The sequence below is a fragment of the Seriola lalandi genome, unplaced genomic scaffold (genome assembly GCF_002814215.2).
Source record: "Seriola lalandi dorsalis isolate HSWRI2012SDOR001 ecotype SW California unplaced genomic scaffold, Sedor1 jcf7180002054358, whole genome shotgun sequence".
NCBI lineage: Eukaryota > Metazoa > Chordata > Actinopteri > Carangiformes > Carangidae > Seriola > Seriola lalandi.
Window position 1 is genome coordinate 109,947 of NW_019524911.1, and position 24,370 is coordinate 134,316.

Sequence of the window (24,370 nt, forward strand, 5' to 3'; positions counted from 1 at the left end):
AGAGGACTGAACTTCTAGCTTTAACTTACACGCACACACACATGCACACATAATAGATGGAGTGAAAAACCAAAAACAAATTCACCGGTGTCTATTCAAGACTAAAAATCACTGCTAGCTCAAAGACATGTACCACTTCTGAGTCAGAGTGACTGGACTGGAGAATAATTTCCAATCATGTGGCAAAACCGTACATTAGAGTGAGAGCAGAGAGCAGAGAGCAGAGAGCAGAGAGCAGAGAGCCTCCCCTCTCTGCAGAGGACCATTAGTGAGTTTGTAGAAATACAGCTCAGGCTTTGACTGTGTTTTATTTTCTTTCCTTTCATCTCTTTCTACAGTATTTCCTCCCAGAGTCTAATGAAATACACAGAATCTATTGTCCATTACATCGCCTCTGATATTACTGTCGCAGAAGTTTGAAATACTGACTCTTGAAGTGTGACAAAGCAAAAATATGATTTATAAATCTCTCCTCCATCTCCTCCCTCCCTCGCTCCTCGCTCCTTCTCCTTTTCCCTCCTCCTTCCCTTTATCAATAATAAATCTTCTCTCTGGCCAGTTTAGCTTTGTGGTGGAGTCGACAGGGGAGAGTAAAGGATCGGGTTGCCACTGCGGAGAGGAAGAGCAGGACGGACAGGCGGAGGAAATGGGTTTCTCCTGACCAGCTTCACCCTCAAGGGCAACAGGATCAGTTTGTCCAAACTGCTGACTTCAACCGGGTCTCATGAAAGAACAATTTTTGTTCTCTTCTCCTAAACTTCTGACTGTCCTCTGTGAGGTTTGTTGGCATCAGATTTATCAAACCCTCTTATCGTCCTCCTTCTCAGAGTCCTAACTGAGTCAGACTGTTCAGTCTCGACACAAAGACATGAAACACATGTTGATATGATTCAGTGTGACTTCCAGTTTCTGTGGATATCCTCATCTCATGTTTTTAAGTTTTCTTCAGTATCACAGTAATCCAGTGAGAGTTGTCTGAACATCCATGGCTGCACTGCAAACAGGAGCTGATCACAGCTGATTCAGCTACCTTTAATGGGACAGTTTGAGGTTTGATGAGTGTGAGTTTGATGTGAGGAGATATAGGCTGAAAAACAGTGCTCAAGTGTTAGCCCAGAGCTACCACAGTATCAGACTTTAAGGACACCCGGCATGCCAAATCAACTTTAACCTAAACTAAGTCCAGTTAGGCAGAAAGAACAAATTTTGTTCATAGATACTGGACTTTCTCTGGTGTCACTTAGTGAAGATGAACCAAAGGCAGAGCTCAGTACCTGCACTCTTTAGGCATCAGGCATGGGACAGGACGACACCTTCATGTATATGACTCCTGTCATTCTACAATTAAAAATTTTGTAGATCTCACTAATCTGAAAACTTTGAACCCAAGTTTGTAAGACCTGATCTGACAGCAGCTCCTCAGTCCGAGGCCCAGCGCCACTGTTCCCATTAGGAGACACATTTACTGCTGAGTGATATTTAATAAGGATAAAATCATCTCACTGCAGAGTCAAGTGTGTAAAGGTCGCTCATAAAATAAAAAAGGTCACAGCTCAGGACTACATACTATGTGACACCGTGAGCCTGGTCTTTGCCAGTAATCTTTAGGGTTGAATAATAAAACTAGAAAGGCATCAAAATAAAGGCGTTACAAACAGCCAACCTGAAAACTTTAAACCCTTTTTTTTAACTTTGCTATTCTTGCTCTGTGCCTTTGCAGAGCGGTGCTGCCTCCCACAATATCAGCTTCTCTGAGACAGTTAAATACTGAAGAGTTCCTGCCTGAGCTCCTCTGAAAACAACTCTTTGTTTTGTACTCTATGCTAATGATGGGTTGGAGATTTATCTACTTTGTGCTGCATACTAACCGAGTGACTGACAGCACAATAACAATCTGAAACTTGAGTTATTATAATTTTCCAAATCTGTCAAGACAAACATAAAACACACCCCGCTTTTACTGCCACAGTTAAACCCAGAGTTTAAAACACATTCAGGATATGAGAAGCAGTAACAAGGCACTGCTGAATGAGTCTTAACACTCGCTTTAAACGCAACAACAGTTTGTTTTGCTATCATGAGACAGCAGGAGGAGGATGTGCTGATGTTTGCTCACACATGCAGTTGTACTTACAGCTGTGCTGGCTGCAGCCTGTTTGGACTCCTCTGTGAGAAACGCCAACATCAGCTCCACCTTCTGTTTTTCCTCCTCGCTGATGTAGTCTGTGTCTGTTGGGAGGAAACAGAAACACACACACACATTAATATACAGGATTATGAAAAGTCTACATGCTGTGTTTTTTATGGCAGCTTCTCTTCAGACCAAAGACAAACCTAGTCGGATGCACTGCAGAAAACCAATTTAATTTACCTTGATAAAGGCTAATTGCTGTTACTTCCTGTCCTGTCATACTTTGCTAACCAACCCTGACCACACAAAACATTTACACACTGTGCAAGTACCATATTTTCTTCAAATGACAGCTTTACAACGCGGATTTAAATGTTAATCAGTGAAGAACGTGATAAGTTTTGTAGGATGTGCAGACATGCTAGCGGTTAGCTTTTAGAGCAAGATCTGATTATTTTAGTTCTTAAATTCTCGGACTTACCATTCATTCATCAGAGCCTATTTAATGGGATTTTTCCTTAGGTTTATTCTACCACTCTGCAGCTTGAAAATGAAATATAACCAGACCATGAGTCTCCAGCCATGCTAGCAGCTCTGTGTGGTCTTTCACAAACTTATCTTGCTCCTCCTCTTGACGTGTCTTTATTGGGTTGATCTAGTTTTAATCAAGTTTGGCCAAATCTTGCTTTTAAAGTAAAACTCCAAATAAACCAATAAAACCGGACTTTGTGATCCTTATCTAGACAGCTGACCCAGTATAGAGCGCTGCTGTAATCACTGCTGTGTAAGCTGATCTGAGGTTTGATACTGGACTTGTGCAAGTCAGGGAGACTATGAATGACATCTGGGAAACACTGCGCTCCGATTCAGAGATCTTGTTACAGCCGAAGCACCAAATATAAACCACAAAGACAAAGGTGAAAGAAACAAGTATGTCACTGTTATCTAAGCCAGCCACAAAGAAATGCAAATAATCCAACAATCATTATTCATTTCACATAGAGTATCTGATTCTGCTCAGAATAGCATCCTTGTCGTACACTGAGACAAATATAGGACATTTCCTACAGCTGCAGTCAGACTGTATAGAACAATCTAGACACACCCAGGGATCACACACCATTTAACTTAATTTAATTTAATGATTGCCAAAAGATTTACCAACTCATCTACCCCACGAGTCCTGAAGACTGGTCTTGACTTGGTTGCTGGTCTTTAGTTCCAAAAAGGTTGAGAACCTCTCGCCTAAATACTAGAATCGACTTTTCAGACGGCAGCACGGTGGCGCAGTGGTTAGCACTAGAGCCACACAGCAGGAAGGTTCAAGTCTGGTCTTGAGAACTGACTGATTATTGTTCTTTAGAGCCAAAAAAGGTTGAGAACCCCTGGCCTAAATACTAAAAGCAATTCAAGCAAATTCACCTAGGTTCTAGGTCTAAATTGCCTGTGGGAGTGACTGTGAATGGTTGTTGGTTTCTACATGTTCCCCCTGTGATTGACTGGCGACCTGTCAGGCCTGCCCAGCTATGTCAGTAGCAGCAGCAATGTCAGCTGGGATTGAGCCAAGCCCCCAGGCGACACTAGAAAAGGTAAGCAGTATGAAGAATGAATGAATGAGAGCGACTTGTCAGAGCTGGAACATGCATTAGGCTGTTGTTACTCATTATGGAAGAAGCTGCAGGCTTCAGCAGGGGCTTTTCGGGGGTTCAGCTTCAGTGCTTCAGGCTCCACACCAAAGCAAAACTTCTGGTGTGGGTAGAGTTGGTGGACAAAACATGAAGAACAAATTGCAACTGCACTCAAAGGGGGTCTCCTCAACTGGACGTGTAAGGCAGAGTTTTGCCCAGGCTGTCTTCAGTGAATATGCTAACCTTCAACCTGCTAGAAACACAGGAAGTGGAATGACCAGTGTAAAGAGCGCACTTTATGACCTCAGTGGAAGAAGTGGGAACGAGGTAGTTGTGGGAGTCGCTGCCTCTCTCACTGCCTTTCTCTGAGGTCAGTGATGTAGCTAGAAGGCTCCACTTAACCTCCTTGACTCATGATGGGAAGATGGAACAGAGGATCAACTCTTCATTCCTCCCACAGGAAAAAGACAGCTCAAGAGACTTTGTCCATTCACTCCACTCAACATGCACCTTGTGAAGCTAAAGAAAGCTCACGACCCTGTGCTCTGAGTTGTCATGTCACTAGTTTGTACATCTTGTCAAACCACGTCTGAAGGTGAAAGGTTTTCTATCTGTAGTGAACTTTAACACACAGTCTCCCCTGGACGGCCATTCACGGCGTCGAGCTCAGTTGTTCACGTGAAAAGTGACAGATGCACGCAGCTGACAAATCACTGTTTCTGTAGCTGTTTAATCATCCAACAAGGAGCTCTGTTGAAGCATCATAGGACCTTTGAGGGGCCACTCGCCGATCCAACGGGGCTATTCCTGTCCCAGAGGCAGGTGGGTAGAGTCCACAACTGGCATCGCCTTGGGGGATCCCCAGCTGTGAGGTGACCAACACCCCACTGCTCTCGGCGATACCACTGGCTCTGGAGAGAATGATACTGATTCTGTAGCTGTGGACATTTCAGCAGGACATGAAATCTGTGATGTGCTGTGCCTGTTTTATCTGTATATTTTTATTTATTGTCTGCAATGATGTAATCAAGCAAAGTTTCAGTTTCCATTTAGTTTCACTTTTTACGCTTGCCCTGTCTCTTCTTTCCTCTCCTTCTTTATTTTCTGAAGAGTTAGTGAAGCTTTTAATTTTACATCTTGAAGATAAACAGACAGAGATCGCACCTGAAGCAAAACGTGCTGATTTGTGATAAACAGACCACATCTTGTAATGGGAATCTAATGGGGTGTGAAAAGGAACATTTCACCAGTTAAGTGAGGCATAGATTTCGATTTCGAGCTGTCCTCAAATAGGAGAGCTGATATTAAACTACAACACCAAGTCTTTAGACGAGGGTCTGGAGAACAGTTGCTGCCCTTTCATGCTGATTGAGTCAGATGTTTCCCTGTGGAAGTTTTCAGGGCATGTCTCACAGGGAAGAGTACCCAAGGCTGAACAGACATATCCCAACCAGCCAGGGGAAAACATTTGAGGGCATAACTGTGAAGGACATCTGAGCTAAGTCTGTGGCCTGACTGTTAGATAACAGGCAGAAAAAAGTATTAATGTAGTATACAATAACTGGAACCAAGGCTGAATGTTGATCATTTTAAAAGTTTTCCAAAGAGAAAAAAAAAGTCCAACATTAGCTCTTCACTGACATAAACCAGGACACTGCTGTGATCAGGAACAGCATCCATCACTGATACTTTCCTGATTCAATTTACCAACCCACTGGCTTCGTCCACAGCCTCATACAGCCACAGTGTACTGTATATGAGAGGCTATTATGCAAATGCAAGGTTGGGGTGAGTCCTTATAGTGCAGGTCACAGCTACGCAGACTGCAGATCTCGTCCATGCACCATTTGTAAAAGAGAGGCTGTTTTCTGTTTGTTGTAGAGAAAAGCAGCTCTGTATTTATCTGACACTTGAGTGACAGTTATAAGCATATTGCTTATATTTAACAACTCCAGAGCCATCAGTCAGGTTTTCATCTAAATGCATCACAAATATGAGCAGTATTTCTAGAGTCATCAAAGTAAAAGATGAGTCAAGTTTTTTTTCCCTCCACTGCTGCTGTGTGAATATGAGTTGACTGGGTTGATGGAGATAAACAGCTGGTGAAGCTGATTCTCCGGTTGCTGCCATTAAACCACTGCAGAACAAGATGGTCAATAAAAGAGCTCCAGTCAGAGCTCAAATGGTGGAAAATCCATGTAGAAAACATGTATTAATGTGAAGAAGGTTCCAGTCTCCTCATCAGGGCTCCACACAGACCCGATGTTTTCTCCTCTGCACTAGAGGGGGTTTTGTTTACACTCAGAATTTCTCATGCAGAAATTGAAAACGTGCATAAAACAGGTGGATGAGAAACGGCTCCTTAAAAAGGAGTGAGGGAAATATATTGTGTGTAGAAAAGACAATGAGAGGGTAATACAGTGAGACAGTAGTCGTTAGCAAACTTAGATAAGACACAACATGATCTAGAGCATCTAGAGCAGAGGTGATGATCAAATCCAAGAACCCAAAGTCAGCAGCATGTGAGACAGACTGCGAGCAGGATGTCACTTGTCCAGTGAAGAACACAGCTGCTCGCCTTCTGAGCGTTTTGAACTCTCTGAACTAACTATAGCTCTGTTTATTCACACTGTCAGTGTCGGGTCTCCCCGTTAGTCCTCGTCAGCCAAGAACCATCAGATGCCTCCTCCACTCTACGTGATTGTGAAGAACGCTTCTGTGGTGTTTGTTGCACAGTCGATGTTTTTACTGATGGCATTGAAATTACACCTGAGCGTTTTAATGCATGTGGCGGGAATAAGACAGAAATGCACACGCTGTCCCTGCTGAACTCCCTGATAATAAATCATGACATTTTCATGTCCTGTACTACCTTTTACTACCTTGCTTCTTTTCAGGGAAGCGTTTACATTTCTTATTCTGATAACTTCGCATCAGGCCTTTAAAATGCTCTGATACTCTAAGTGATGCCCTTTGCTGCATGTGTCTGATAGAGGAGTGTGAACAGTGATAGGTGACCTACATGAGCAGAATATTTCACAGTCTCTTCGCTCTTTCCCTCATTTCGCTTCTTCTTTCTCCTCCTGCCTTCATTTATTTCTCTCTCCCTTTCTGTCTCTGCACACATTGACTCTTTTCACCCTCATCATCGCTGCAGGCTCTACTTTTCAGAATCAGTCAGTCCACACTTTGGTTCAGACTGAAATGTCTTTACTTCACTTTAAAGGCCACACGAGCAGAGTTGGTGGAATAGCTGCGCACAGACTCAGCAGCAGGATTAGAGATGAGAAATAGGTGGAGGTTCAGAGTCCTTCTAGCAGCAGATTCTTAAAGCAGGTTGTTTTAGTGGTCAAAGACCTGTAGCCCCTCCCTGAGGGTGGGAGGGGTCAGAAAGGAGTTTCTGATTGATTGTTGTACAGTGATTCAACGGACAGAAGTGGGGAGTCGCTCGTAAACTGTTGACAGTGAAAACATGTTAGAGGCTCAGCAGTCAGGACTTAGATCATGTCACAGCAAACTCATCAGCTCATCAATCAATGAAAAACATTGTAAAAGAAAAGATCAATGCCTCAGCTAATTCCTGGAAGTTTTCAAAAGATAATAAGAAAAAGATGACCTTTGCAGAAATGCAAATGAGCTTGTTTTTCTGCAGGCGTCTTTTGTTTCATCTGGATTCTATTTTCCGGAGCTCATGTCAGAATAATGTCAGAGTTAATAACTGTTGTAGCAGAGGATTACTGTCAATTCAAAAAGGCTTTTCCTGGCATCAAGAGAAAAGAGCCTGTCTCTCTCTCTCTCACTGTCTCATATTCTTCACCTCATTCTTTTCTTATTGGTTTCTTGCTGTGTACTTTCACTTTACAGTGTAACACTACCAGTATCCATCTGTTTAGTCTGCTTTTATCCATCTACACCTCTCTCTGTTTTTGTCCGCCCTCCCCCCTGTTGTCTTCCCCTCCGTATTCCTGCAGATATCATGTGTAGCGATTGTCATCTCTCACTGCAGATCAACATGGCAGCTCTCCAACGAGCCAATATCACAGCCTAGACCGGGGTGCTACCACTCCTCTGCTGAAAGAGGATCTGTCTGATTGCAGGAGGGGAGGGGAGGGGAGGGGGGTTATATGAGGGGGGAGTAAATGGAAAGACAAATCGAAAGCCATCAAGTGAGAGGGTGAATATATAGAGAGAGAGAGAAGAGATGAATAAATGGAGCGGAGGAAGGGAAGAGAGTTTCTCCACAGAACGTGTTTTTCAGCACTTAGCCAATGAACAACTGAGGGACATGACTGATGAAGACATGAGCAGAGAGTAATGGTGACTATGTCCTCACCAGTTTTTAAACTCTGCCCTGTTCACCTCCACCACTTGTTTGTACCACACCTCCACTCAACAATAATTACAGTCTGAGAGCTTCAAGAAAAATGTCAAAAGAGGAACAAGAGGAGAATTTATTAAAATAGAGCTGAGAGGGAAGGTTAAAAGCAAAGAGTGTCCAGTCATGCTATGATGCTAACACGCTAACGTTTAGCAAGTATAATGTTTAGCAAATTCACTGTCCAACGTGTTCGACGGCCATACAGGTGGTTTGTCCAGGATCTCTCATACGACCAATAGGAGCGTCTCCTGAATTAGCTCCCCTGCTGGTAGCAGGATATACGCCACAGGTAAACCATTAAAAATCACTGCTGAACTGTTTTATGATGTCACAGTACTGTGGTGCAGGACCTTCGTCAACAATCATTATTTAAAGAAATAACGTCTCCTCTGTCGACCATCCGTTCACCCCAACGTCTTCCCTACGTGTCGCTCTTTGTACTATATCACCTGACTTCCTCCTTTGTGCCCATCATAATTACTACGATTGCTAGAGGGCTCTGTCAATTGAATGTAAACATCTCGTTTTCTGAAAAGACTGACACTGTCTCATAGAACCACTAGAGGTCAAAAGGTAACGATGGTTCAGAATAAACTATGGTCTCATTTTGTAAGACATTCTCTCACCATCTTAGTGCTGCAGGTATCTGGTCATGAACCAGTTTGGACTAATTAAAACGTTGACCTGGGGCAGCTGTGTCTCAGGAGGAAGAGCGGATCGTCTATTAATCAGAAGGTCGGGTGGTTTGATTCCCGGTTCATCCTATCTGCCAAGTGTCCTTGGGCAAGATACTGAACCCAAAATTGCCCCCAATGTATCATTGGTGTGTGGGTGTATGGTAGAAAGTGCTATATGTGTAAGAAAAAGCGCTGTATGAATGTGTGTGTGAATGGGTGAATGTGGCTTGTGTTGTAAAGCGCTTTGAGTGGTCGATAAGACTAGAAAAGCTCTATATAAATGCAGTCAATGTACTATTCACTTGATGATGTTGTAAGATGAAAAGTCAGAGTTATTACAGTTCATCCTTGACACGAACGTCTGAACCACATTTCATCACAATCCATCCGGTAGATGTTGAGAGGTTTCAGTCTGAACTATAGTGGTGGCTCTATTCTGCTAGCTTGACTAAAAAGAATAAAAACAAATAGGTTTCATTTTTAATCACACTAACAGAGGCTGGCTGCAGGATAAATGCACAGACAGGAACAACAGCTCTGCAGTATAAGCCTGTGAAGCGGTGGTGGTACCATTGTACTCTCTAACTACACAGCAGAGCAGAGGGAAATTCAAGATCTTCTATCACATGATGCCATCATCAGCTGGAGTTATCAGCTGTTCAACCAAAGAGCAATTTCTTTGTTGACTTATTGGGAGGATTTTTAAAGAAATGGGTTTGGGGGAAAAAAACATCTTCACCTTCTATTTAAAGTACAATTCAAAAACTAAATGGTCGTTAGTGTCATTCATTTAAATCTGGCTTTGAGGCTGTGGTATGACATCACAGTATTGACAGTACAATGTCTATTTCGCTGTGAAACATTATTTGGCAGCATATATCTGTAAACAGGACCTGTGTGAATATGTATCATGTGAATACGAGTGGTTGTGTTTACATTTCATTTGTTATTTACACTACAATGGACAGAAATGAAAAAAAAACAATCACATATCGGTGTTTACTCAAAGTGTCATGACACTGGTAGAAACTGCAGCTGCACCTGCTGCAAACTTTGGCAAACAGAAAATGGATTTTGTTTATTTGCTGCCCTGATCTCATTGATCTTCATATTCACTCCGTAACTTTATTTATTTCTGCAGAAAAGTTTCAAGTGTTTATTGACACGCAGACACGACTCATCGAACGGGAATGAAAGCCGTTCTCTGCTTCGCACTGTGAAGTGGGATCGTCTGTAGTAAATCCACCTATTGAGAGTGAAATTGAAAACATGAAATAGTTTTTTATTGCAGACTGAGAGCGGGGCATTAATATGTGGCTGAGTGGGTTCTGGTCCTATAAAACAAAAGCTTTGTTGAGTGTAAGCTTGTTACCTGCCTGCCGGCTCTGAGCTCTCCACTGGGAAAAACAGGGAGCTGTGATCCTCTACTGCTGTGTGAGCTCCACACACTGATTCAGTGTGTGTTATGGACTGTAACTGCTCTGAATTTGTTACTGTGTTAAATAAAATCCTGTCTGGTGACCCACTACAGTCATTTCAGTCAGTTTTCTGCTCCCTCTGTCTGGACCCCAGCAGCATCCAATGTGTTTTTACCTCCTGTAGAAAAAGTTATTGCTAAAACTGTTTCCTCAGATTCTGTGACTGTGAGTGTGTTTAAGTATAAGTTGTCATGTGGTGTTTCTAAAAGCCATATTACAACTTTCCTCAGTGGCCCAAGCAGTCGACATTTTACTAATATTCTCCATTAAGTGAAAAAGACTCAGACTGTAAACTGCAATCACTGCACCATGTGCTGGTGATGAATGAGTCTATTGGCTGTTGCGTGGCCTCTCTGATTAACACTGACTCTCTCAGGATGTGTTGTAGTGTTGCTGTTCAGAGCGAGACATGAAGTAACAAAGTCCCTTGTGTAATGCTTACTTTACCAGTGAAAACTATTTTTTATTTTGTCTGGGTTCTATTGATTGTCTTTATTCATAATTTATGAGAAATATCTCCCCTGTGCAGTCAGACAGTCCTTTAATCTTGAATGTAGGTGACTGACTGACTGACTAAGTGATCATAGTTCAACCATTGGTTAGCTGAATGCCACGTGACTATGTTGGAGTTTCCCCATTGGCTGTTGCTCCTTCAAAAATTAATTGGTGCAAACAGTTTCTATAAGGGGGAGTTTACAGCCAGTGTTGCAAACTTATCGCACTGGTTGTTAGATTTAGAGACTTTTTTTGAAACACGTAGCGACAAAACAAGCAACTGTTTGGACAAACCTTGGCCAGTAATTGATAGTAACCAGTACTACACAACAGTTTTCAACTATGTCCTAAATTTCGCACACTGACCATAGACAGTCCAGCTATATACTAGGTTTGACCTGGTCTTGTTGTTAGTCAAGCTAACTGACATGTCTGTCGGTCCAGACGGAAACATCTCTACAGCTGTTGGATGGACTGTGATGAAATGTGGTTCAAATGTTCATGTTCCCCTCAGGATGAACTGTAATAACTCTGATGATCCTGACTTTTCCTCTAGTTCCATCGTCAGGTCAACATTTTAATGTGTCCAGTACTTTGGTTTATGACCAGATACCTGCAGAGATAATTATGTTCTCATCAGCTGTACTTTATGTTTATGAACATGGTAAATATTATACCTGCTGATGTTAGCATTTAGCTCGGAGCGCTGCTGCATCTCAGGAGATTTAAAACACACTTATTACTTTTGTTTTCATGCCTGTGGCATGTTGTGTACATTTGTTTGATGGATTATAAATGTTTAAAACAGGCATGTGTGTGTTGACGCTGGGGGTTGTATTGTACTGAACAACCTCTTTGTACCTACATTGTTTTTTCTACCAAGTGTTAACTGACCGGGAATCAGACAAGTGCTGCAATGCACCGACACAGGAGCTTCGCTGGTGATATCTACTTATATGGGACTGTTATATCGTTATACTGGACCCACAGAAACACACATACCTACCAACCCACACACACACATGCACAAGTGCACATCATCTGTTTTCTTACGGTCCAACATCAAGAGCAAACAAACGATAACTGGCTCATTCTTACAGTAGAAATGTTTTTGTGTTCCAGTGTTCACCATATGGTTTGTGTGTGTTTTTTTACAGTTGTATTGTTGGAGCTTGAATGTGTTTAAGTGTAGAAAGGTTGTCTGTTTCCCACGCTACAGACGTTCACTCACTGACACCAACTCCTACTCATGTTGTCCTCCGGGTCAATGTGAGGATCGACCCTGTTACCAGCCAGTTCCTGCATTTTTCTTTTTTCTATCTTTAATTAATTTAATTAATATTATACAGCAGAAACAGATTTGTCTTTGAAATGAAAACTACTGCAGCAAGAGTGCAGTAAAAAAAAAGGGGGGGTGGGGGTGTCATTGCTACAAAGATTATATATCCAAAGAGAAAACTGTGATGGCAGTAAATTAGATATACTGTATATGTGAACACAAATGTCTTTTTAAAACAATTATCAATCATTTAAATGGGATATGAAATGTGATCGATGAAGTTCTGCCATCAGTTTCTTTGGAATAGAACAAGGTGACGGTAAAAAAACGAGTAATATCATCACCCTGACGGGTTCGAATGACTCCACCACAGTGCAGTTGATGTTACTCCACCCATGCAGTAAATGGACACACGCAGTAGTAAATAAAGCATCCTGCGCACCAAGAGGCAGCGTGTAGTTGCAGTTATCTCCTTTAAAACTCTTCACCAATGTCTATAAATGTATTTTTTATGAGGCTGCAGTATAATGTGTCCAGACAGAATGATAATTAGAGAAATCTGGAACTAAAATTATTCATGATGTCTCCAAATCCTTTTTCAGCCACACACGGAAGGTGCTTTACTACATCTGCTCTCACCTGTTCAACACAGTCTGCTGCTATGACCCACAACAACCTAAGCATGTAGCTAAACAGAGCAGGTTGTAGCAGGTGGTTCATAAATATGACACGATTAGTATAACAAGTTCTATCATGAATTTACTTTATTGGTTTGGACCAGACAATCAGATTCTGACTGTTCTGTACTGGTGAAGAGCTGAAGGCTGTAAGTCAGATAACTCTGACATCAATGAAATCGGCTGCTATATCATTTCCCTCTCTGTAGTTCCTGTGGTTGCCACGGTTACACAGCCAGCCACGACAACACGCTGAAAACATTTGGCCATCGTAAACTCAGGCGGCAGCAGCAGCAAACAGCCGTGGTACGTCTCCTTAACATCGTTACTAAAGACGGTGGAGGAGGCGGCGGCAGGTTTGTGTCTCACCTACTTGACTCTGATGATTATGAGGACAAATGTTATTCTACTATTTATTCCAGTTTTCTTGATTTGTAGCTTTTCTCTGGGTAAATGAACCAGCTGCAAACAGCGGGATGTTAATGAGACAGAGTGAGAGTGCGTGAGACACTCCGGTCTCCTTCTCCTTTCCCATCTTTGCTTCTCTTTCTCTTTAGTATCTAAAAAAAACAACATTGTGCTTCGACTACTCTGCAAGAGTCTCATCCATAATACATCCAGGGCTGGGGGATCTGAGTGCTTCAACACACACACACACACACACACACACACACACACACACACACACACAAGCATTAAAACAAACACACACACACAAACCAACAAATCCTTCAACGTAAGTAGGATTTCTTCCCATGGTGCATCATTATTCTGACATTATGTCATAGGGCAGACTCAGGTTTTCTTAACAAATACAAAAACAGACACATATCACAAACATGTGAGTCACATCATGCTTAGACCTGACACTGATGTTACTCTGACAGCACCAACATACAGGTCTGTTTGGAAACCAACAGGAGGAAACATCAGGAGAGCGAGACCCCGTAACGCTCATCCAATGGTCTGTTGTAATGTAGCTACAGGTTAGTACTGCTGTTCTTTCAGCCTGTACTTGTTCACATGTAGTCAAACGGTCCCATGAAAAGTAGCTGAATCAGCTGTGATCAGCTCCTGAACCTAAAAACATGATGACTCTTAATTGAGTTCTGCAGCCTCTTTTTCTCTGATTTCTAAGTGGATTTCTGGAGGTTTATTCTGGATGGACATCAGAGATAATGATATACTCAGGAAGTGGAAGTCACACTGAGTCTAAAAATATGTTTATCTTGTCTGTGTGTTCAGATCTGATTGATCATGTCATTTCAGCAGAGGTAAAATGACGAGCAATGAGGTAAATTACAGGGGAGCAAAGTGAAGTTTTCATTCCCCACCTCTCCCTGTGATGTTGAGTAGAGAAGTTGAAGTTGCAGCAGTTGCTATTTTAGCAGAGAAGAGAAAAGAGAAGTATAAGGCAAGGAGAAAAAAAAGAAAAGAGTTAAAAGATTGTAGCAAAACAGGCCAAAGAAAACTATCTCTGGTCCTGGGGCAACAAAGCAAAAGGACAAAGACATTAAATGACAAATGCAAGACGGAGGAAAGCAGTTGAGATGTCAACTGATAAAAACCCCCAGCAGAGCATTTCACAGTGACAGAAAGCACTGACACCACAGAGAGATATCCAATCACCAAAATAACCTCTCCCCCCAAAGACACAGTGACTTCACACAGTATCAGCTGCAGAGCTGAGGGCAACTCCTCAAGACACAGACATTACATCCCACAGATAAACACTCACTGTGGAGAGTCCAAACACACACACACACACACACACACACACACAAACACAAACACTCAAGGGAAAAGGCTGTAGATTAAGTTTGCTGAGTGTGTGCAGGGAACAGTATCAAGCATCTGAACCTGTGTCTCCTCTTAATCAGATCAGAGCTAAACATCACTCGCTGGCAGAAATCCAGCACTGATAATTAACCACACACACACACACACACACACACACACACACACACACACACACACACACACACACACACACACACGAGAGCTGCCATCTGAGCTCAGTCCAGTGCTGACATTGAGTGACGCAGAAGACTCGTTCTCATCAGAGACTACGCCTGACTGACCTCCACGCCATTTAGTGTGTTTCCACATTTTACTGCACACTTTCAATCCACATGAAAAGCCAGACATGAGCAGCGTGTAAGCGCTACTGCAGCCTTTAGTCCTACAGGGTTACGCAGCGAGCCACGGGGGTTGAGTTAAAAAAGTTCAACCATTATAAACTCTGAATGCAGAGGCGAACAGTCACGCGCATCCACCGATCACAGTGAAAACATGGAGGCGGTGGCAGAACCAGCTCGCTGTCTGGAAACACCTTTACTAAAAAGGTCTCACAGTTCATGAAGCTTTGGAGAGAGGTGGGTCAGATCACAGTAACCTGCACTCTCAAACTAAATTCATTACTTTTACTTTGTGGTGGTCAGAGAGACGAAACATCAGAATTAAAAGTAAAAGAAATTTCTTGGTCCTTTCCCAATTAGTAAAACCCAAAAGAGTCACAGAGACTGAGCTGCATGTAAAGTCATCTCCAGTCAACTCTCTTTAACTTTAAAGGATCATCTGTGAGAAAGCTGCAGTAAACACTTCACTGTTCACTTGGTTAGGTTTGATTATATCTTAGCACTAATAGTAGTATTTCATTTATTGTGACTGTACAGTTTGATAGTGACAGATCCCTGCAGCGACACTACAGTGTTATAACCCAGATATCACACGGTTAAAAATTAAACTGTTACTGGGAAAAGGGACAAAAGCATCGAAAAATCAGTCCAGTATGACCTCCACAGACAAGACACGAATCCTCCACGCAAGGTGGTCATGGAAACGGCTTGTGTTGCCATGGCAACGGAGGAGGATGCCGTGGTGGCCAGGGCATCCCCTGTGGCGCCAGCACAACTCCAGGGCTCTTAGCCTTTTGCTGGGGCTGCATGTATCCACAGCAGCAGTGACAGACACTGATCATTTGAACACACACACACACACACACACACACACACACACACACACACACACACACACACACACACACACAGAGACAACATCAGTGTTTTGTGCTGTTGGCCATTTATTCGGATAATTAAATAGTAACGCAACACTGATGTGTTCAGAGAGAAAATCCAGTTATGTGACACTGCTGATGTGTCGTCTCCTCACATACACCAGTGTACGTCTGCGTATTTTTACATAATGCACAGCTCAGTTGATGGATGTCTCTGTTATACATCTGCCTCCATCTCTCAGCCTGTCTCTGTTTCCCTCCAACCCTTTGTCTGACAAGTTCAGACTCCAGTCATGGAGCCTTCAAGTTTCTCTAACACTGTGTGTGTCAACCCTGTGAGAAGTCTGAGTGTTGATGGAGGAAGGGATTGGAGGGGGGAAAGTTATTTTTAAATGTAATGAGTTACTCATTGTTTTTTGTTTGGATTTGTGGTAAAAAATGAAAATAGCTCTTTGTGAGATCTGACTGGGACTAATTCATTACACACAGAGGAAGTGGAGGTCTGCAGAACAGGACGAGGTTCGGCCCCGCAGTCCGTCATAATTAACTGAAACTGAAATATTCTTAGAAAGTGTATGTCATTCTCATCAGTAAATACAGGCTCATCAGTGTGGTCAGTAAACGCATCACAAGGCCACAGAGTAATCAAGAGCTGACCTCAGGTAGGAGCTGCAAGATCTCTGGTACATGAGAAGTCATTTTTCCCACATGCTGAGAATCAATCTTTATTTTCATGTTGTTGTTTTGTTTCATAGGATTAAATGATTAAAAGGCAAAAAGAGAAGGTTTTCATTAAAGCACTTGTGCGGCTGTGTGTTACATTATTAGTATGGGTAATGAACTCATACCTATTCTGATGCTGTAGTCTGATGCACATATTGTAATGTATGCGTATGTTGTTGTCAGTTTAAAAATCCCTGATCTGAAACAAAAGCAATGGTCAAAAGTCTGTGCCAGAGTTCTAGTAACTGACCAGTGTCTGTGATCTGCTGCTTCCCTGTCGTTCTATTCTATTTCCAGACATCCACTTACTGAAAACACAGAGGAAAAATAAGACTCCACAATGAATGTGTCTCCAGTCAGCCTGAAGCACAACGAGTTCCAGTCTTTCACATTCAGCAAAAATTACAAAGAAAATCTCAACAAAACCTCGACAGCAAAAAAACATATAAATCAACCATAACATTCAGCAGTGGCTGCACGAGCCTCGTCATTAAGCCTGATGTAGGCAAAGTTCATCCTTCATTGTGCATGCGTGTACTCTGATGTCCGTTTCTGTCACACAAAGACAGCACTGTGCTCACATAAAAGCATTCTTTGTTATATGTCAAACAGTTTCACACATTATAACTTTAAAAAATTCAATTTTTAGGGACAATTTGTGTCAAAAACCACAAATCTGAACAGACATGAAACACATTAAGAACTTCATTCAAAATCTTCATGTTATTAAGTTTTCTTCACTATCACAGAAATACAGTGATAGTTCTCTGTACATCCATAGCTCCACTGCAAACGGCAGCTGATCGCAGCCGATTCAGCTGCTTTTAATGAACAGTTTGCTAATATTTCAGTCTAAATTTCAGTCTAAATAAAATCTAAATAGATCAAAATAAGAAAAGATCAAAATGAAAACTGTACTGAGAGTGAAGGGGCACAAACCAGACAACACTTATGACACTAAGGTGAACAGTTCAGCTCACTCCAGAGCATAAATTTATAATTCAAGAAGACATTTGTTGTTTTGTATAAACACTTATTACCAGTTTCCTCCACATCCACTCTCGTGTTTTACTCACATGCGTGCAGGGAGAAGTGTTTGCGTTCTGAGGAGCCTGTGTTTCCAGTGGCTGAAGGGATGGGCGGCGCCACAGATGACCCCAAAGACCCGACTACTGGACGGGCAGTAGAAGTGACGGCTGCTGAGGAGCTGGAGGACTCACCCCCCTCTCCTAACAGGTGCTGGATGGAGTGGAGCTGGAAACAGGGGTCAGAGAGCAGGACGGATGCAGCTCGAGATATCCTGAGAAAGGGGGGGGGAGTTAAAGAGGAGGAGTAGGGTGGGAGGAGAAGAGGAAAGAGGACAAACTGTTAGATGAGGTGGAGCACATAATACATTTTACATTCGCTTACATCATCAAGCATTGGAGAAACATTTCACTTTCATCACCGCCATTCTGAGCCTTCTGGATGTTCCTAAATCCTTGATCAGAACTAAATGAAACCAGCCAGTTCCCCTGTTTGTGCGAGTTTTCTTTTTTTCCTGTTTATTTTCCAGTTTTTTTTTTTAATCTTATTTTACACTGTATATTTTTCATTATAATTTACCCACTGCACCTAAATTTGCTGGATGTTGTTGGAGGTTGTTAGTTTTTTTTAATCAAATTTTTCCTTTGCAAAGTTAAGCAAAGTTTTTTTTTTTTTTTAAGCTGCTAAATAAATACAGTTTATAATCAACAAACCTGTATTCTGATGTAGACCAAGGCACAGCTACACATGTGGACAGAGAAACTGATTCAGATGCAAAATTCTGCAACAAATTAAACTGAGTCGTCAGCATATTGCTTATTCTGATTAGGATTTACTATCAGGCAAATCAATGGACTAGTCTGTGTGTTATAGCAGCCTGATGTTGACAGTCAGAATTTGTCTTGAACTGTTGAACTGTGTTTACTATGCTTTATTTAATCCTCTAAGTGCATGTATTCCATATAAACGTCATGGAGTGATAAATCTGGTGTCAAGATACAAATGTATGGGAATCAATCTTTTCGTGAGTTCATACCACGTATAAATTATAACTGCCTTGTGAATGTATTATCATGTCTGCTAAGATTTTGTATCAAAAGGTATGAAAGCTTTGCATGTTCTTTGTTGCATGATTGTGAAGTGATTGATTGATCCAGCGCTGATATTAAAGTGCCTCAAGTGAAAACTATCTGATTGACTCTGACTCATCTGAGAAACTTCATCTTCATCATCTCCTGCCAGATTTTTGCTTTACAGATGTCAACCCAAACCACTGCATTTGACTTATGATAGATTTGACTTTTGGCATGTTGGTTGGATGTGAGAAAAACTTGACCAATCTTAACTTTTTGTATCACATTTTCTATCAAAGCAAAATGAACATATTTGGGTTTTGGACTATTGGTCGGACATTTTTTATTTTCTGACGTTGTAAAGACAACAAACAGATGGGTTAATCAAAAAAAGTGAATCCAGGATGAAACTGGAAGTCTGTGAAATTTAATATCTTTAAAAACTAAACTATGTTGTGTTGTTCAGTTCTTCTCAGAGACTAAGAAACTAATTTTAGTTTTACTGTTGCTGCGTCAGGAGTGAATGTGTGGAAACGCTGCAGACAGAAAACAAACATACATGAGACAGAGCAGATGTGATCTACATTTCTCATCATCGGTCAGTGATCAGCATTAGTGTTGCCCAGCAGCAGGTGAGCGGGCCGAAGACACTGTTCACGCTGAGCAACTGAAATCTGACCAACACCGTCATCTCCATCCACTTTGTAGCTTCGCAACAGGATTTCTTCTTGGAACTGAACCAATCGAAGAATCGCTGCATTTTTCTATTTTCACGTCTCAGTCTCACACCACACAACCACCACCATGCAGGAGCTGTTCTCACTCTTCTTCTTCTTCTCCTCTTCCTCCTTCCTCCTCACCTTTCCTCCCTCTCGTCTGTCTGTCTCTATCTGTCTCCTCTTGTTCTGACATATGTGAAAACCATCACTGTGTCTGTCTGTCCGATCCATCCAGCGTTCAATCACCGCTCCTCTTGCTAATGAAACTCCGCGCCTCTCCTCTCTGTTCTGTTCTCCCCTGCGGCGCCACTCATCCAACCTCTCTGCATCAATCTTTTATAGCAGGGCTTTCCACAACACCAGACTCCCACACACTCTCTCTCTCTCTCTCAAACCAAACTACTCTCTCCTTTGTCTCTCTCTCTCTCAGTGTGTTCATGCTCCCCTCTCTGGTTTAGTCTTCTTTTGGCTCGTTCTCTGCTCTTTCTTACTATATCTGGCCTCTTGTCAGTCACACAAACACAAGAACTCAGCGTGTTTCTACTGGAGCTTTTCTTTGTTATTTACTGCAAAATCTATAATGAAAAGCCACTTTTATATTGCAGGATCATTTGAATAAAACACACAATTAAATAAACATGAAATATACTAATAAATGATTTGAACAGTTTTCAAATGAAAAACATAAATATCTATCCCTAAATCAAATGAACGAGCAGGTTGTTAAATAAATGAAATTAATGAAATGGAATATACATCTAAATGTATCCACTGATCCACTGAATAAATTAATATGTATCTCACTGTTAATTAATGTCGGCCTTTATTCCTTTATTTATCTCAGCGGCAGAGAAAAGCTAATTTCCACTGTTAATATGAACTCAAACCTCCCTCCATGTTTACCTGTCACATCATACAATATTAACCAGTCCTCTAAAAACACTTTGTATTTTCAACAGAATGTTTTTCATTCAATAATTATTTCCAATTGCTGCACCTTGAGCTACAATGAGCAACTCTGCTCTTTCAAATTACAAGCCCACCAGGAATGGGACGGATCTGTTGGAGGGCTTTTAATGTGAAACATCTGTGCAAGAAGTGCAGTATCAATAAAAAACCACTGGAAATAATGTGATCTAAACAGTCGAATCGCAGCTGTTTGCTCTCACAGCAGCCGTCTTCACTCTATCTTGATTTTATTCTTGTAATGTAGTATAACTGAAATCTGTGGCCTTCATTCTCTGTCGCAAAAATAATTATTGAATGAAAACAGTGGCTCTGTAAACCAGGAGAATCACAGTTTAGGAGAAAAAGGGCAACAGATAAACATGGAGGAAAGTCTGAAATGAGCATTTTAAAACAGGGAAGCTGCTGAATAAAAATGATAAAAACATGATTAAGATAAACCTGTATTAATAAAACTGTGTATTAGCCAATGTTAGAGAACCGTATCAGAATCATGTGAGTCAGAAGTAAAACTGTCTGTGTGTGTCGTGACCGGTTAAACTGCATCAGTGTGAAAGATTTTCAGTCCGCAGAAGTTAAACTAGAGTGAAAAGTGCTGCATGTGATGTGATTGTAGTGGAAGCTCTAAAAATACCAACACTTCATACAGGAGATTGTAACAGCACAACAGCCCCCTGTCATGTTGTGCCTGCAGGTTGTAGCCAAGGAAAGAAAAGGGGTTGATTACGTGTGCACACACACACACACACAAACACAAACACACAAACACGCACACACACACACACACACACACACACACACACACACACACACACAGTTTTGCAAAATATCTCCTCCTACCCACCATCTCTTTCAGCTTCAGCACAAGTGAAAGGCACACGCACACGCACACACACACACACACACACACACACACACACACACACACACACACACACACCTGATACAAATCTATGCTCTGACACTCCACTAAACAAGGTCACCAGCTGTGAGAAGAAATCACTTCATTTACCATCCAACAATTTAGTGTCTGAACTCTCGAGTGTAAATGTGTCCAGAGGACTTTACATCTGCACTGCAGCACAAGATCAGCTCCGTTTCTTTATGTCCATCACCTGGTGAGGATGATTGTCTTCAGCCTGTCAGCATGATGTGACAGAACCATCGAGTGAATTGTTTTAAAATAAGTCAGCGGAGAACATTAAAATGTGTTTTTCAACCAACGTGTGCTTCACCAGAAGAGAGAGAGAAAAACACAGCTACGAATGAGAAGATGCTTTTTGTTTCCTTCTGTCTGAAGAACCTGCAGCTGTTGTAAACTGTATATGTGCAATGTGGAAACAAACTCACAGGTTAACAACAGTCAGTTCAGTAAAGAGCCAGGAGTCGGCAAACAGTCAGTCAGTTATTACACATTGACACACACAAAACGCTTTCTCTAGCCGGGTTTCGATCGCAGTTTTGCACAAAATAGAAGTGATTTTGACATAATTGTGAAAGGACTGTGAGTGATGTTCTGAAATCTGGGTTTTCTCCTCTCGAGTTATCATTGCAATTAACTGTGATGACTGATTTCCAGCAGTTCTGCCTCTCGGTTGGAACTGGTTCCCTGGGGCATGACGTACAAGTGAAAAAAGTGTTTCGATTTTGATTTGATTTTGCGAATTATTGCTGTTGGAGAAACCACCTCATGCGAGATATTATTATATTGCGAGATATATTGCAAGATAAGGTACTGTGATCAGTGACCAGGATGAAAAATATCGCATATGGCATGAATATTTGATATTATTGAATATCGGCTCAAGCCTAGTCTGACAACGAAGCTACAAAGTGATTTTATAACATCTACATGTGGAGCTGACAAAGTTTTGACGTGTATTCAGCTCAGTTCAGTTGAACACAGTAATTGTTCATCTTTCCTTTTCTACGCTGTCTCACTCTGAAATGCCATTTTTCATTTTCCTCCTCATCTTTCCTTCATTTGTTTCCCTCCATCGCTTTGTCCTCGTCCTCCATCCCTGCAATCCGTCCTCAGTTTTAGAGGATAATGACGAAGCTGCCCCAACTCCAACACTGGTTTCACACATGATTGAATAGGATGTAAAATCAATGATCATTTATTCTCCAGTAGAAATGTCTATTCCCATTAATTGACATCTACCTCTCTGCCAGAGTTATTAACATATAACAATGTCACAAACATCATTTGAAGTACTTTTGCCAGCCGACTCCAAACAGCAGCGATAGTGTTGGTCTGCGGTTCGTCTGCTAACTCGGTGCTGACGGCTCATGTGTGTCCTTCACAGGGTGAATCCAGAAGGACCGACGCAGAAACACGGTGACATTTTCCTGTAAAATCTCCCCTGACCTTATCATTACAGCAGCCATGACACTTCACACTGAGAGACTCTCCTCTCTCCTCCGCATCTCCTTCACCTCCCCTCCCTCCCTCCCTCCGGTTTCCATAAAGCAGCAATAAAACGATCAGCGGCCTGATTCATCCGAGCTGAGGGAAGACAAGGAGAAACGGAGCATCTTGAGAGGCGCTGTGGTAGAAACGATTGTTAAGAGGAGCCGTGTGAGTCACAGCGTTCGGGCTGGAAAATGTCACCGACTGTGTCTTTGTCAAAGGACTGTGTTACAAGTCAACACGAGTCCACTGTTCCCTCTTCGTGAACCAACAAAGGGCAGAGCATTAAGACTGACAAGGCAAATCCCACAGGAGCCAAATGAACATGATGAATAATGATGAAGAAACGGACGCTCTTATAATCTGCAGGGAAACGAAGAAAGAAAAGACACAGGATGATCTCTTGATCACCACTTGATGGACGCCCACCTGTCAGCGTGGACAAACTTTAATATGAACCACCATCAGGTCACTGGTTAGCGCTCAATACTCATACTGGTCATGACACTCAGACGACTCCGTGTTACATCAGCTGTTGCTTTATGTAAATTAAGTCTCATTCAGATTCGGCCATGAGTCCATGGTAATTCAGGGACTACTTTCTCTGACCTTGTCACCTCTGTCGATCCACCGCCATCAGACAAAACATAACTTGGTAACTATTATTAATAATCAACATCAGCTTCTCAAATGTCACAGCAAAATTAATCTCTTTGGGTTTTTTGAACCGTTGGTCGGACAAAACATGACATGTGGAGACGTCACTAATCTGCGTATGAATTGATAAAACATAAGTAGTTGCAGACCTAAAACAGAGAAAGGATTTTACGAGTGCACACAACACAAAAGGTCGACTGCATGAAACAGTCTGTGGTAGTGATGAACCTACAGAGAGTTATGAGCTGAATCTGCAGCTCCCCCCGGCGTTATGGAGCTTTACAGTGCGTTTCAGCTCGTTGTTTATCTTTACTGTTCTGCTTCACTCTCACTGCTCTCACAGCGTCGTGTTCGGCCATCGTGTGTGTGTGTGTGTGTGTGTGTGTGTGTGTGTGTGTGTGTGTGTGTGTGTTGGAATCTGAAATCACTATGATCTGTAATAACAAAGACTTTGGGAGACAGGAGAGAGTTTGTGACAGTGCATGTGTCTGTGTTTAATGTTTGAATGTTAATAACTGAACTGTGTTAACAGGTGTCTATCTGTGTGAATGAGGAATATTTGTCAGACTGATTATATGTGTGTGTGTGTGTGTGTGTGTGTGTGTGTGTGTGTGTGTGTGTGTATAGAGGTATTGAAGTTTCCTCTTTTAAGTGAAAATGTGTGTGTGCGCGTGTGTGTTCCTGGCTGTGTGTCTCTGATCTTAATCCCCTGTGACAGAAGATCAGCATGAAACACACACTGTCACCAAGACCCAAAGACCGCTCCGAGCACATTCACACACATATACCACACACACACACACACACACACACACACACACACACACACACACACACACACAATAGGGGAAACATGCAGAGCGACAGGCACAAAGAGCCACATACACTGAACATGGTCTCTGACTGGTTGTTTATTGTATTAACTGATACTGACTCTATTGTCCTGCTGAAAAGGAAATGAAGTCAGTGGGTAAAAATGTCTCCAGCAAACGATGAAACGATGCACACACACCCCCCACCCCCCACCCCCTCCT

The 24,370-nt window shown here is 42.0% G+C and overlaps 1 protein-coding gene across 1 annotated transcript in view; it reads right to left on the minus strand.

The window, feature by feature from the left end:
- rnf123 (ring finger protein 123) overlaps positions 1-24,370 on the minus strand; it is a 121,821-nt gene that overhangs the window by 23,112 nt on the left and 74,339 nt on the right. Inside the window, exons 35-36 of the mRNA XM_087174504.1 lie at positions 17,559-17,782; positions 2,135-2,229 (exon numbers count right to left, since the gene is read on the minus strand). Of these exons, the coding sequence (XP_087030630.1) occupies positions 2,135-2,229; positions 17,559-17,782 (319 nt within the window). The remainder of the gene's footprint in view (positions 1-2,134; positions 2,230-17,558; positions 17,783-24,370) is intronic.